At 51.0% G+C, this 13,215-nt stretch overlaps 1 protein-coding gene across 5 annotated transcripts in view; it reads right to left on the minus strand.

The window, feature by feature from the left end:
- Positions 1 to 699: 699 nt before the first annotated feature.
- Sipa1l2 (signal induced proliferation associated 1 like 2) overlaps positions 700 to 13,215 on the minus strand; it is a 136,161-nt gene continuing 123,645 nt past the window's right edge. For 3 of the 5 annotated variants that reach the window (XM_078023059.1, XM_078023055.1, XM_078023054.1), the window contains 4 exons: positions 4,516 to 4,569; positions 3,894 to 4,017; positions 3,091 to 3,172; positions 700 to 2,065 (listed from right to left, as the gene is read on the minus strand). In XM_078023059.1, coding sequence (XP_077879185.1) covers positions 1,919 to 2,065; positions 3,091 to 3,172; positions 3,894 to 4,017; positions 4,516 to 4,569 — 407 coding nt within the window. In that variant the 3' untranslated portion in view covers positions 700 to 1,918. The remainder of the gene's footprint in view (positions 2,066 to 3,090; positions 3,173 to 3,893; positions 4,018 to 4,515; positions 4,570 to 13,215) is intronic. The other 2 variants (XM_078023057.1, XM_078023056.1) reach the window with 2 other exon arrangements.

The following is a 13,215-nucleotide window of genomic DNA, read 5'->3' on the forward strand; positions in this document are numbered from 1 at the left end:
CAGGGGCTGCTGTGTAGAGACAGAGGGCTGGCCAGGGCCTGGAGCCTGCAGCACCTTCTAGTGTCCACCTGTCTGAGCACCGCCCCCCAGGTTAGACTGGACCCGTGGGGACAGAGATCTCAAGTCCTGTGGGGTCTTCAGCTCCTGGCACAGTGCCCAGAACATGGTGACAAGAAGGGAGAGAGGGAGGGAGGACGAGGAGACTGGTTTGGCTTGCGGTGTCCTGATCCCTGGGAGCACCTGGAGGTGGCTGTAAGGCACAGCCTGTGAAGCTGGTGCTACAGCTGTGGGGGCACCAAGGACACTGCTTAACGTGACCCTCACTGGGCCCCTCATGGTAAACCCTCAGGGCAGCCTAAGAACCACTTGGCACCTACCCAGCTCTGCCTGTGGTCTCATCTCTGGAAGGCCAAGGGCTGTGTCTCTTGCAGTGCCCACTTCCCACCAGATGCCTGTCCATGTCTTTCGCCCTAGCCGGACTGAAATCCAGTGAAATCTTCTTCCTGAAGACTCTGGACTAGTCTTATTGTATGTGTTGTAAGAATAGCATGTTATGTAAATGAGATGATAATAAGGAAGACAAACCGGGCCCCAGTTAACCCAGCTGTAAAATGGGACACCACACCTTACCTACCAAGGACATTGTAGGGATTCAATAATGAGACAAGAAACACAGATGAGGGTCTGGCACAGAGCAGGTACTAATAAATACTAGTTACTCTTTACTTTAAATCAGCCTGGGATTCTCTAACAAGGCAGCTAAATGGTATTCAGTATACAACAAGATCTTAAATGACCCAAAATAAATCCACAGACTGTTGACAGATCATAAAAGGTCTACATCCACCTGACAAGGCTGTTACTTACGTGGACTTCTTTTGAACATTTATTAAAAAAGCAAAATGTATATTCATCTCAAATATAACAGTTAAAAATGGTAAAGCAATACCAACGACTCGCTCCTCGCAGCCTCCAGCCGTGGTCCCCCCCCAAGCAGCCTCTCTGCCCTGGGCGTGCCTCTTCTTCCCCGAGCTGTCTGCTGCCTCCCTCCCCATCATAGTGCAGGTAAGACCACATCTTATAAAATTAATAATTCAAGGTTAAATAAGCTTAAATAAGGGTGTTAAATACATACATGTCATCAGAGCTTCTGTACAAAGATACACGAATGTGGCACTGCCCATGGGAGCCCCTGGCTCCCAGCACACAGGCAGCTCCAGTGTGAGTGGATCTCTCGTTCCAGCAAAGCAACTATACACAGTGAGCTAAGAGTTGAGCGACTACAGACCACTCGGCGAGCCATTTACAAGGCATAGTATCTTTTTAAAAAAATCAGAACACTGTTAATATTCAGGCACCATTTGTTCCTGCAAATAAATAAGTCTCTACAGTAACTGCATTCAAACTAGTGTTAGGCCAGTGCTTCTCCATGAAGCTTTCCAACTACTGACTAAGCCTCCCTCTTTATTGCTATGATAATGTGGCTGTGGAAATAAAGCTACTGTACATCCAAAAAAATAGAGCACCTTTACCATTAAAGTGTACATCTGACTGTCTCTGTGTCTACTTTACAACACTAACACCCAATGAGGGCCCTGCTCGGCATCGTCTCAGTGGCTGGCACTGGAAGTGGAGCCCGCCTCTGCCCCCAAGGTGAGCCAGGTGAGCAGCCAGGCCCCACTTCGTCGGAGGAGGATGGCCTCAGCGGACGAGGCTCACGTCCCCGCCCTGTGAGTTACACTCATCTGCACTTCACTGCTCCCTCTGTGGCTGCCTGGAGGAGCCAGGCCCCATCCTGCTGGGGTGAATGGCACTGCACGAGATGGAACAGCAAACGCTACGCTTGGTGACAGCACACTCAGGACCCTGCTGCGGCTGGGGGGGCAGCAGCAGGCCCCGTGGCCTGGTGAGGTGCTGGCTAGGACTTCTTTTCCACAGTGCTGAAGAACCACTCGGTGAACCTGCGCAGCTGGGCAGCGGCCGTCTGGGACTCCTCCTGCAGCCTCAGGTTGTCCTCCCGCAGGTGCTGCACCTCGGCCTGCAGCACGGCCTTGTCTTGCTTCTCCTGCAGGAACACACCAAAGTCAGGAGCTGGCCCCTGCTCCCCGGGGGCCCAGGAGTCCCTGCTCTCACTTTTCCTGACCTCTGGGAGGGGGCGTGCTTCCTTCAGGGAGGGGACCTGCCAATGACAAAGGGACGGGTGAACAGTCCACTGCCTCTCCGCTTATCCCACCATGCTCCTGCTCCTTCATGACCAAGGTGCCCGCCATCTTCCACCCAGAGGGAGACCACAGTGGGCAGCTGGGAGGGAAACCTGATGAGCCTGAGCTTCCCAAGCAGCCTCCCGCTACAAAGGACAGAACCCAGGTGACCCTAGTGTGCTCAGTGACCAGAGGCCTTTCATTCCTTCACATGCTTTCTGGCTACACTATATTTCCATACTGACTTTTAAAAATGTGCCACTCAAAACTATGTAAGAATGATTAAAAATTTCAGAGCAGTCCCACCCGGAGTCTGCAACACACAGTGACAAGAAGTGTGAAGCCCCAGCCCCAGCTCTCCAGGGCCAAGAGACCCTCGCCCCAGCGGAGCTTGGCAGCGGCTGCCAGAGAGGTCTGACTTGACCACTGGTCCACCAATGGCCCTGTGGTACTGTGTGGGCATGGCCAAGTGGGACGTGGCCAGTCAGGGGCTGTTCCTGCTCTTGGTGCCTCTGGCCCCACCCTCAGGTCCCCCTATTCCTTCTAGGCTCTCCTCTGCGCTGGAAGTCCCTGATCCTAAGAGGCAGCTGAAGTGACTTTCCCTAAGGCTGAGGCAGTTTTCCTGGGATCCTGCTCTCCTCAGCCAGACTCCACTTTAGCTCAGATCACCCCACTGCCCCTCAGCAGCCATCTCCCCAATGTTCTTGGGACCCCGCAAACTTGTACTCTGTCAGTAAGGCCAGCACTCAACCTCTGTCGAGATTCCCTTTGCCTCACTGTCCATCAACAGCTACGTGCCCCACAGAGATGGTGTCTCTCCTCCTCAGCATGGACTCTGGTCCCTGGTTTGAGCACACCTCTTGCATGCCCAGGGTTCTTGTCTCTTTACCTTCCGAAGGTCAGTCTGCAGTTGTCGCAGAATTAATTCCAGCTGATTGACTTTCCCGGTCAAAGTGGATGGAGAGCGCTCCCTAGCAAACAGGTCTAATTAGAATGACTCGGGGGACGTGAGGGAGGACACCCCTGGTAAACCTGGCACTGGACATTACTCCTGTGCTGGGAGCCTGGCAAGGAAAGGAGTGATGTCATGTCCTACTGGAGGGTGTCCCCTCACTGCTATAAAAAAGACTCACTCTGTATACAGGCACAGAGGTCGGGAAGAAAGCAAAGGGTGGAGTGTGTGGACAGAGGCCAGCGCGCAGCCCTGGCAGCTGCAGGTGGACTCCACCGCCCAGCCTGCCTGTCATGAACGTATCATAAAGCTCAAGGGAACGTGCAAGTGAAGGACAGCTCAGTTCACACAGAGGGGAGCACACCACTTCCTGGGCTATGTACTAATGAATGCAGGGTGACAACGGGATCTGAAGCCGGGTCTGGGGCAGGTTCTAGAGGAATCTTGCCCTTGGTGGGAACATAGCATGCATGGCCTGGCAGCCTGAAAGCTGCTTGGTATCACTGCCTGGCACTGTCATGATGACTAGGCAGCAGAGGTTGACCCTCTGGCCCCTCCTGTCCCTTTCTACCAGTGAGGCGTGCCCTTGTATTGTCAGCCTTAGCAGATGGGACCTGCCTGCACAGAGGTGCAGCCATGTGGCCGAGCACCTTCCTCCAGGAAGGCAGGAAGCCTTGCCAGTCCCCTCCGTCCCTCCCCTGGATTCTTGAGGAGGCCCAGTGGGACAGGGGTCCGCGTACCCAGCTGAGTCCATGAACTCTTTGCTGCTGCCTGGATCTACGCACAAGGGCAGTTCCTGGGCCCCTTCCAAGTCCTGCCCGTGCTGCAGATCCGTCAGGGTGCAGAAGGATGCCACTCTCTGGTCTGGGGGTGGGGGAGAAGAACAACAGAAAGAAGAGTCAGTAACAGCTCCGGGGCACTTTTTTTTTTTTTTTTTTGTAGAGATGAATTTAGTACAAAATGAAATCTGTTTCCCCCTCCAAATCAGTTATTTCCCTGTTTGAAATAAAACAAAGAAACAGAAACTCAGGCAAGCTGACAATGAAAGCATGAAGATGGCTGTCCCACAGGGCTGCGTGGCAGGGACAAGCAGCAGATCCTGGATTGCTAGAGCCAATCTACTCTCTTCTCTCCACACCCCAAGCTGCTGGCTCCGTGCAGAAGAACAAGCTGGATGATAAGGACCGGGGAGATAGGCCTGCCGGCAAGCTCCCCCAGACTCGAGAACATTCCTGGACCGCCCAGTAAGGTTCCCCCACCACCCCCAGCCCAGAGAGCAAGGAGCCATGCAGACATGCAGACACACAGACACAGAGCAGGCTACAGAGCATCAGGAGGCAGCAGCCAGCCGCAGACAGTCACCTAGAAAGGACGCGTGGTGACAGAGCAGCCCCAGTTCCTCATCTGGGTCAAGACCTGAAATAAGATCCAGAGTTCTCCCATGAGCAGGGACGCCCTCGTACCCGAGGCTCTCGGGCCTCCAAGGCTCAAGTGACGGGGTGTGCAGTGCAGAGCACAGTGTGGCCGCTCACCCAAGTGGAAGACAGGAACTGGGAGGAGCTGAGTGCCAGACAACTGAGACCACGTGTACCATGTGTACTTGTGCTGTGGACAACAGAGACACCTGGCGCACCACGCACTCGGACCCAAGCACAAGCGCCAGTGACTCACTCCACACACTGGGAAGGAGAGAAACTGGCAAAGCCAGTCCCTGGAAGTTGGGCAGGAAGGTCAGGGCACGGCACCTGCAGCTCCAGAGCCCAGGGCTCAGCTGAGCGGGTATTGTTTCTCAGCAGAGGCCATGCTGGCCAGAGGCGCTGAAGATGCACAGGAAAGTCCTTCTCTGCACAAGGTGGACGTGGGCCACAATCTACCCAGGACCATTTCCCTCCCCTGGCCCTCACTCCTGGTTTCCGAGAGGCACAGCTCGAGCCTCAGTGCTGTGGCAGCTCTTTTGTGTGGCTGATTAATGGGGGAGAAGCTGCACTTAGGTGCGCCCCGTTCTTAATTCACCACACTGTCTCCCTGGCTGCTCAGTGAGCCTCCTAACGAAGCTACCTGCCTGTCTGGCTTATGGAGGGGCACATACCTCCAGTTAATTAAAAAGAACAGCCATGTGGAGGCTGCCAGGAGCCTAGGAGGAAAGCCGGGGCTGCAGGCATAGTGCTGGCGGTGGGCGGCCCCAGGCCTGGAGTCCCGGAGTCCGTTGAGCCTGCTCATAACCACCGTGGGGTTCTGTCAGGGACCCCTTTCTAATGCCTGCCATAGGCATCCAGATGTCTTTCAGTGAACCTTTCTGAAAATCCCACAGGTCTCATCTTCTGTAAGACAACACTGCAACTCTACAGTCCCAAGACGACAACTCTGTCATCCATTCAGCACAGCACACTGAGACTTCTGCAGAGGATGGGTTTGTGACAACCCCAACAGGATAATGTGGGTGCTGCCCAGATTCACCCAGGACTCCATGTGCCCGGCAGATGTGGGGGCAGAGCCAGGGCAGCCTGGCTGGGGAGGTCCTGCCTGCTGTGGTATGCCACACAGCCCTGTCTTCTAGGTCCCTAGGGAGAGCGCGTCCCACTCAATGACCAGAGCTGTCATGCTCCTTGGGGAATTTCACTGCTGACAAGAGCAATGCCAAGAATGTCACAGAATTAATCTCCCCACTTTCTCAAAGAGCTTTGCTGGCGCCGTCCTCACTGTGCGCCACCAAGGGAGTGTCTGGTCAGGCTCGTATCCCACCTAACACACCTGCTCTAAGGCCCACATCTACATACCTGGGTGAAAAGGCTTCAGCTGTGCCAACCTTAACTGATAAGACATCCCCAAGACAGGACTGGCTCCTGGCAGCTACCCAGATGTTCCCTGGGAAAACGATGTCCTGCTGGTCAAGAGGCACGCCACAAGGGCCGTGCGGCCACAACCAGGCCTGCGCTGAAGCTCCTGTGCAACGTGGCCCATCTTCCCGAGGGTGTCCAGGGGAAGCTTCTACGGTGATAAATACTCGGTAATCAAGTGACTTCTGACCAACAACCACACAGCCCAAAGGAAACCACAAAGGCCCGGGAGCCAGGGCTGTGTGAGTGCACAGCATGTGCAGCCTCCCTTTCCCCAGCTCTTGTCTGAGCAGGTGGGGCCAGGGGGACATCAGCGTGGCTCACATGAGACAGCCCATCCCTTTACGTAATTTAAACCTTGCTCCTACATTTTAAAAACGTTTAACATATTAACACTGAGAGGAGGTGGAGTCAATAGCTACCTTCGGGCTGTGACAACTTCGGGCTGCCATCAGACGGCTGGCTGAGTGACTCCCAGAGCCCACCCAGGCTTTCTACAGCTCTGAGGGCCTCAGGCCAAGCCCGCAAGGGCGGGCTGGGTTGTATGGCCAGGTTCTGGCTGCAGGGATGGATCAGGACCACAGTGTATGGGGGTGTGTGGCCAACAGGACCTGGATGTCCCCAGCTGGTGCTTCACTGGCAGCTGGTAGCCTGCTGGAGAAAGCAGGTCATGGGGGTGAGCTCTGCAGAGGACCACGGGACACTGGCCCTGTATCTGTTTCCAGGCTGCCAAGAGGGAAGCAGCTTTGTTCCACCACATGCTCCTGCTACAATGTCCTGCCTCACCGCAGCCCCCAAAGCCATGGGTCCAGATGACCAAGTCCTGAAGCCGCTCAAACCACGAGTCAAGGTAAACCTTTTCTCCTTTAAGTTGTTTATCTGACAGCAGCGTAACTTGCCAGAAGCCAGAGGCTAGATCAAGAAAGCTCATCTCCACAAGCAGCGCCATTCCAGCACACCTCTGCTGAAACCACGAGCCAGAGACAAGCTGGGGCCTTGTAGCTCCTCCGAAGAACCAGAGGTTCTGGTTGAGGTCTGTGCTCGTTGGGCTGCAGGAAGTAGACTTAACTGACTGCCAGGAAGCAGCACGGGTCTGCAATGGGCTTTAGGCAGGAAGTGCTCTGGGCCAGACTGTGGCCACTGACTGGCGAATACAGAAAGATAATGGCTGGAATCTCTGCTGAGGAGCGAGTAAAGACAGCCCTGGCCTTGCTCTTGACTTGAGATGCAGCAACTGAATCGGCTTGAAGCAAATTCTAACTTAAGCTGGAGACTTACACTTTGAGTTACTCTAAACGTTCACCTTGCAGTTTTCTTCTTGTGTAGTCACTTTTCTTTTTTCTTTCTTCTAATCATGTTACCATGAGGAGCACCCAGCCTGTCACCCACCGTTCCTTTATGCTGGTGCAAACACATGTGCATGTCACACATCACTAAATTGACGTCATCAGCTTTAAGCTGAAACTTTAGAACTGAAAAAGTTCTCATTATGAAAGTTTACAGTTACCATGGGATCTAAAAACCCGAGGGCCCACAAGGCATAAGCTATAGCACAGAAAGCTGTTTTAGAGAAGATGGTTATATGGTCATCTTACTCCTGCTGCAGTGCCTGAACTGCTCCCATGGCTTTGGGGACATGGTGGCAATCGCCAGCCATGGAACATGGTGCGATGGAGCACAGGTCTCCTTGGCTGGGGATATGAAATCACAACTCTGACCACCTGCTTGCTATTTCTCCTCTCAAGGCTGCTCCTGGTCACATCTATGCCACAAGTGCTCCAAACTACACTTGATATGTGGGAGCTGCTCTAAATCCCAGGGCTTCTAGAGAGACTCCACTCCTATGCCCCTTGCCCCTGCCCCACTGGTTGAGCCTCAGCCAGCCTTCCCAGTGGCTCTGTCCCTGTCTCCAAGCCTGAGGGTGTAGAGACTATGGCAGAGCACCCCGTGCTCGGGATGGGGTGACATTCCATAAGCCTGTCCCAAGTTAAACATACTCATAGCTCAGCAACACAGCACACGGCCCTGCTGGCCCCACTCAGGGTCCCAGGGCTGAGGGAGCTATCCCTTGCTGCCCTGCCCAGCGTCAGAGGCTCCTTCTGTGTGAAAACCCAACCCCAGCTTCCATGGAACACGCAGTGCTTCTGCACTATGGGACAGTTAACATCTGTTAGAGGAGCAAGCCAGGAAGTAAACATACACTCTCTGGTCCACACCCAGGCCGCTGAGCGCTGCGCTGCCAGGGCTGAAGGGCCTTGCTGCACATGGTCAGTGCATCTTACTTGGGAGTTCTGAAGTGCAAAGGGCAGCTCGCCCCACTGAAGAAAGGAAATGCACATATGAAAAAAAGCCTGGACGGTGGCCAGCCAGGTTTTAGGCTTCCCACTGTGGCCTGGGAGGACTGCAGCTGGGCCAACAGCATGTGCGCTCAGCACCCAAATCACCTCCTCCTCTGGACCCAGGAGATAGCTCTACTTTCTCTGACATGTGGCTTTTGGGGTAGAATTAGGTGGTGTGTTCACTTATTAATTTTTAATGATGCCACACAGTATTTCTCTACGGAACACCTTTTCACTCTTTTGAATAGCCACTTCTCAGGAATGAGGTGTCTGAGCAGTGGGGTGCAATCTTCTGGCGAGCTGTGCAAGGTGCTGTGCTCAAGCAAGAGAGGAGCCCTGGTGCTCTGCAGGGCACCTTCTGCTTCCAGAGATGCCAGGTCATTCTCCACCTGCCACAGGTGGAGCTGGTGCTCACCCGCCCTGCGGTGCCCGAGACTGATGCCCGCCTTCTGGCCCTTGTGCTCCGTGTGTGTGGGTCGTCTGTCAGCTGCAGAGGTGCTATTCTTTTGCCAAGATCCTGAGTGCAATTTAGACACCCTGCTTTGCCCATCATAGGTATAGGCAAACCCTAGTGCCCAGCACACCTCCCTCAAATCTTCTCTTGAAGGTGCGTACAAGGTCTGTGAAATACTTTTATTTGGTCATGTTACCTTTTGTGTTCTCTTGTTATCCCACAACTAAAGATTACCTCCAAATGGTGTTTTTTTTTTTTTGAACTGTTTCTAAAATCAACTTTTCTAGTTCCTAAATCCAAAGGTATGCCCTTTGCCATTTAATTATTGAAATATATTCAGATTTCAGTGTGTGTTCTATTTTTCTTCAAAAGGACTTATTCTATTTTTGAATCATTGTAATAGTTTTAATTATTATTTATAATAGATTTTTTTTGGTTGAACATTGTTCCTCTGTTGTCTGAGTAGATGCAATTACTTTAACCTACTTTTGGATAGCTGAATTGAAATTGTTCTAATCTATAAATTAATTTGAAAAGGACAGTCATTCTTACTTATGTTAAGAATTTTAGTCACTGAAGTACTTCTTGGACCTACCTCACTGTAATCTAGTGGTGGCTTGCTTTCCAAAGAACACTTCCATCTTCTGATTCTGCTGCCATCTCAGCAGGAGACTCTGAGCAACCACTGTGGAGAGTCAGCCTCTTGGGAAATATATCACCCCAGCAGGAGAGGCGGAGCCTGTGCCCACCCAGGGCTGCTGGCCTTGAGACATGCTCCAACCACAGCATGTGGCGAGATGCTATTCTGGGACCTCCAGCACCAGGTCTGGCAGTCACAGAGCACCTGCTTCTGCTCTGCAGATTCCCAGCACCTCCTGTGAAGAGTGTGATCACCCTGCTGGGGAAGGGGTCCCTGCCACAGCCTGGAGCTCCACACCGCAAGGGAGTGGAGTTCCTGGGATGTGCAGGTCCCAGCTAGGCTCCAGCCACATGAGTGACTCTGGGTGACAAAATGTGGAACAGAAGAGCCACCCAGCTGAGCATTGACTAACCTACGGCATAAGAAATAACGGAAATCATTGGGGTTAGCTGTACATTTTGGGGTGTTTTGCGATGTAGACACAGGTAACTAAAAAAAATTACAACACTTTGAAATGATGTATATCAAGTTACTTTGTTTATGTTTATGATCCCTAAAAATTTCTAAATGTCAATGATTCCAGCAAAAGTTAAAGGACATGGTTTCAAAGGGCAAGTTGGCTCCTCTAGACTTAGGGCTCTGCTTGGAAACATTCCCACAGGTATCATGCAGTTATTTGGAATAAAGTAGACATTCCAAGGCTTTTGAGATATCTTTCTTTTTTGGATTGGGAATTTCACCTAGGGTCACTTTATTACTGAGTCACAACCCCATCTCTTAAATTTTGATACAGGGTCTCACTAAGTTGCTGAGGATGGCCTTAAACTTGTGATCCTCCTTTCTCAGTATTCTGAGTTGCCAAGGTTACAGGTGTGTGCCACTGTGCTTGACTGGAGGTATCTTATCAATCTTTTATTAGAAATTTCAATCTTTTATTCAAGATTTTATTAGAAATAGGTCGTAATTCTGTTAGATATACTTTTTTTGGAAAGTGATATAATCAGTTTAATGACTTCAACTACTATAACTTGTTATAATTAAAGTTTTTTTTTTTTATTAGACTAGCTAAGCTCTTGCCAGGAACAATGCATAATCTTTTCAATCTATTACTGAAATTTCATTTAAGTTTTTCCATATCAATATTAGACAATTGTCTAATGGTTCTCTTTTTTTGTGTGTATTTAATCAGGAAAGAATCCTATTATGCAAGAAGGCTGCTTTTAAATATCAAGAAAATTTTAACAAGGGCATCATTATTCTCTGAAACTGAAAACAATTAACTGTACACTTACTAGTTTCAAGTGGCATTTGGGATGTGGGGATTTCCAGATGACTTTTACAATGACCTCCACATTCTGGCCTTCAATTATTTCTTATGCCCCCCACCCCCGCCCCGCATTAACTGGATTCATTCCTATGTAGTGCCTGACATTCCTAATTCCTCTAAAACCCCCTCCAAGGGCATCCAGAGAACGCTTACTGGGAAGCACAGAGCACAGATGCGTGTGCTGGCCAGGCAGCATGCTGCTACTTGGCTCAGAGGGAACCAGCTGCAGTCTAAGAACAGTACCAGGATGGAGACAGAAAGCCTCCGTGGGGTCGGGCAGAGCCCCGTGCCCAGGTCTCTATGGTGGGCAGTGTGAGTGCTGTGAGCTGAGGGGTGCTCTAAGCTGGCAGTGCTGGACAGACTTGTCACAGGTTTCTTTCAGCTTCTCCAGTTAACTCCTAGGATTGTCCAACTGCACACTGAATTGACCAGGTGACCCAGCTCTTGAGCAAGGGCAGGGTCTTGTCCTGACCATATTAGGGATCTGGGTGTCCAGGTATGTCTTCTGGAGGGGACAGCAAGGACTCCAACCATGGAGGGGCCCTACTGTGGCCATACCAGCCATCTGGCCTGGGGTGTGAGGAGCCTGCTTGGGGAGGCGGCACGTGTCCTCTCCCAGGCTAATTTCATCTTCTTTCTAATTTTGTTCATTTGTACTATTTATTTTTTGGGTCAAATCTGCTAATGGTTTATCAATATTCAAAGAAAAACTGATGACTGACTTTACTTATAAAATTCACTGAAATTTCATTTTGCCAGGTTTAGATTTATTTCATTTTCTTTCTTTTCTATAGGGGTTTTTAGTTTTTGTGGAATCTTTCTGAAGTATCGACAAGTTAGCCAATTTCCACATCTTCTTCCACTCTAATGTTCCTTCAGGCCTGACTCTGGCTGAAGTCCAGAGGTTTAACAGGTAGCATTTCTCCCATCATCGCTCACACACACATAAAATGCTTCTATGAACTCTTTCATTCCTCCCAGCACGATCATTATTCGATACTTAAGATCTCTGAAGGTTATTAGAGCTTCTTGCTGGTGTGCTTCTAAGCTATCTCATGGCCAGTGATGGTCGAGGGAGCTTCGTGAATGCGGTGTGCAGACACCTGACAACCCACCGGAGTTCACACAGCCTACATCTGCTCCTCCTACTGTTGAGACGAATGCTGTGGCTTGGATGTGCAGCATCGCCCAGGAGCTCACGTGTGAGATGATGAGAGGACATTCAGAGGTGAGGTGATCAGGCCATGAGAGCTGTAACCTAATCAGCAGATCGATGCACTGGTGATTAGATTAACGTGGGAATGCCCTGAGGTTTGTGTTTGTACCTCTGCTTCCTGGCCACTATCCCTGGGCAGCTTTCCTCCACCACAACCCACCATGATGTCCTGCCTCTCCCCAGGCCCAAAGCTACAGCATTGGCCAACTGTGGACTGAAACCAAGAGCCTGAATAAATACCTCCCCCTCTTAAGTTTTTTTTGTTGGGTCTTTTGATCACAGATCACAGCAACAAAAGAGCTGACTGAAACAGAAAGCCATGCTTGGGCAGATGAATTAATCTGGTGTCTGCCCTATTGTTGAACAGTATGGTAAATCTGTAACCTTAAATTTGTGTGTCCAATATCGACTTTGGCTTTTAGGCAAAAGTGAACATATCACAAGATGAGATGTGTGGTTTGAACGAGGTAGGTTGTGGGGAGAAGCCTGCAAAGAGGAATGACACTTTGGGTTCTATAAAGGTCCTGGGTCTCACTTCCACAGGCAGAAACACTCCATTTCTGAAGGCCTGCTTTCAAAAGCATTGGCTACACTTACATCAAAATATGGGCCCGAGGATGGGGCTGTGGCTCAGTGGTAGAGTGCTCACCTAGCATGTGCAAGGCCGTGGATTCAATTCTCAGCATCACATATAAATAAATAAATAAAATAAATGTATTGGTCAAATTACAAAAAATATTAAAAAAAAAATAAAAACATGGGCTTGGGGGTCCTGAGTCCCACGAGACCCTCAAACTGCCTTTGAGAGCCCATGGGCATGTTTCAGGCTATTCATGGGAGCAAGGCTCTGAGGAGCAGGGACTCCAGAGCTGGCTCTGTGCTGTCAGGAGAGCAGGCAGAGCGGGCTCAGGATACACCATTCTCCTCTTGGACAACCCCTGCCCCCCGGGACCTGAAGAATGGCCTTGGCTTCTGCCCTACACACAAGGATGCTGCTGGCCAGAGGAGGCCTCTCGAGAAGCAAGGTTGCTGGTGCCCTCCTGAGACAGACCTCACCTGTTTCATGAGGCCTGCCAGGCCACGGGTATGGTAGAGGGGGTGAGAGAGGCAGAAGCTGCCATCATGACAAGACAGACAGGAGAAGTTCTGAGTCCTGATCTTGGGCCACTGGCTCACTGTGCATTACACACAGGCCAGAGATACAAGGAGTAGGCGTCTTTCCCATAGCCACCACCATCTACAAGCTGGG

The sequence above is a fragment of the Ictidomys tridecemlineatus genome, chromosome 10 (genome assembly GCF_052094955.1).
Source record: "Ictidomys tridecemlineatus isolate mIctTri1 chromosome 10, mIctTri1.hap1, whole genome shotgun sequence".
NCBI lineage: Eukaryota > Metazoa > Chordata > Mammalia > Rodentia > Sciuridae > Ictidomys > Ictidomys tridecemlineatus.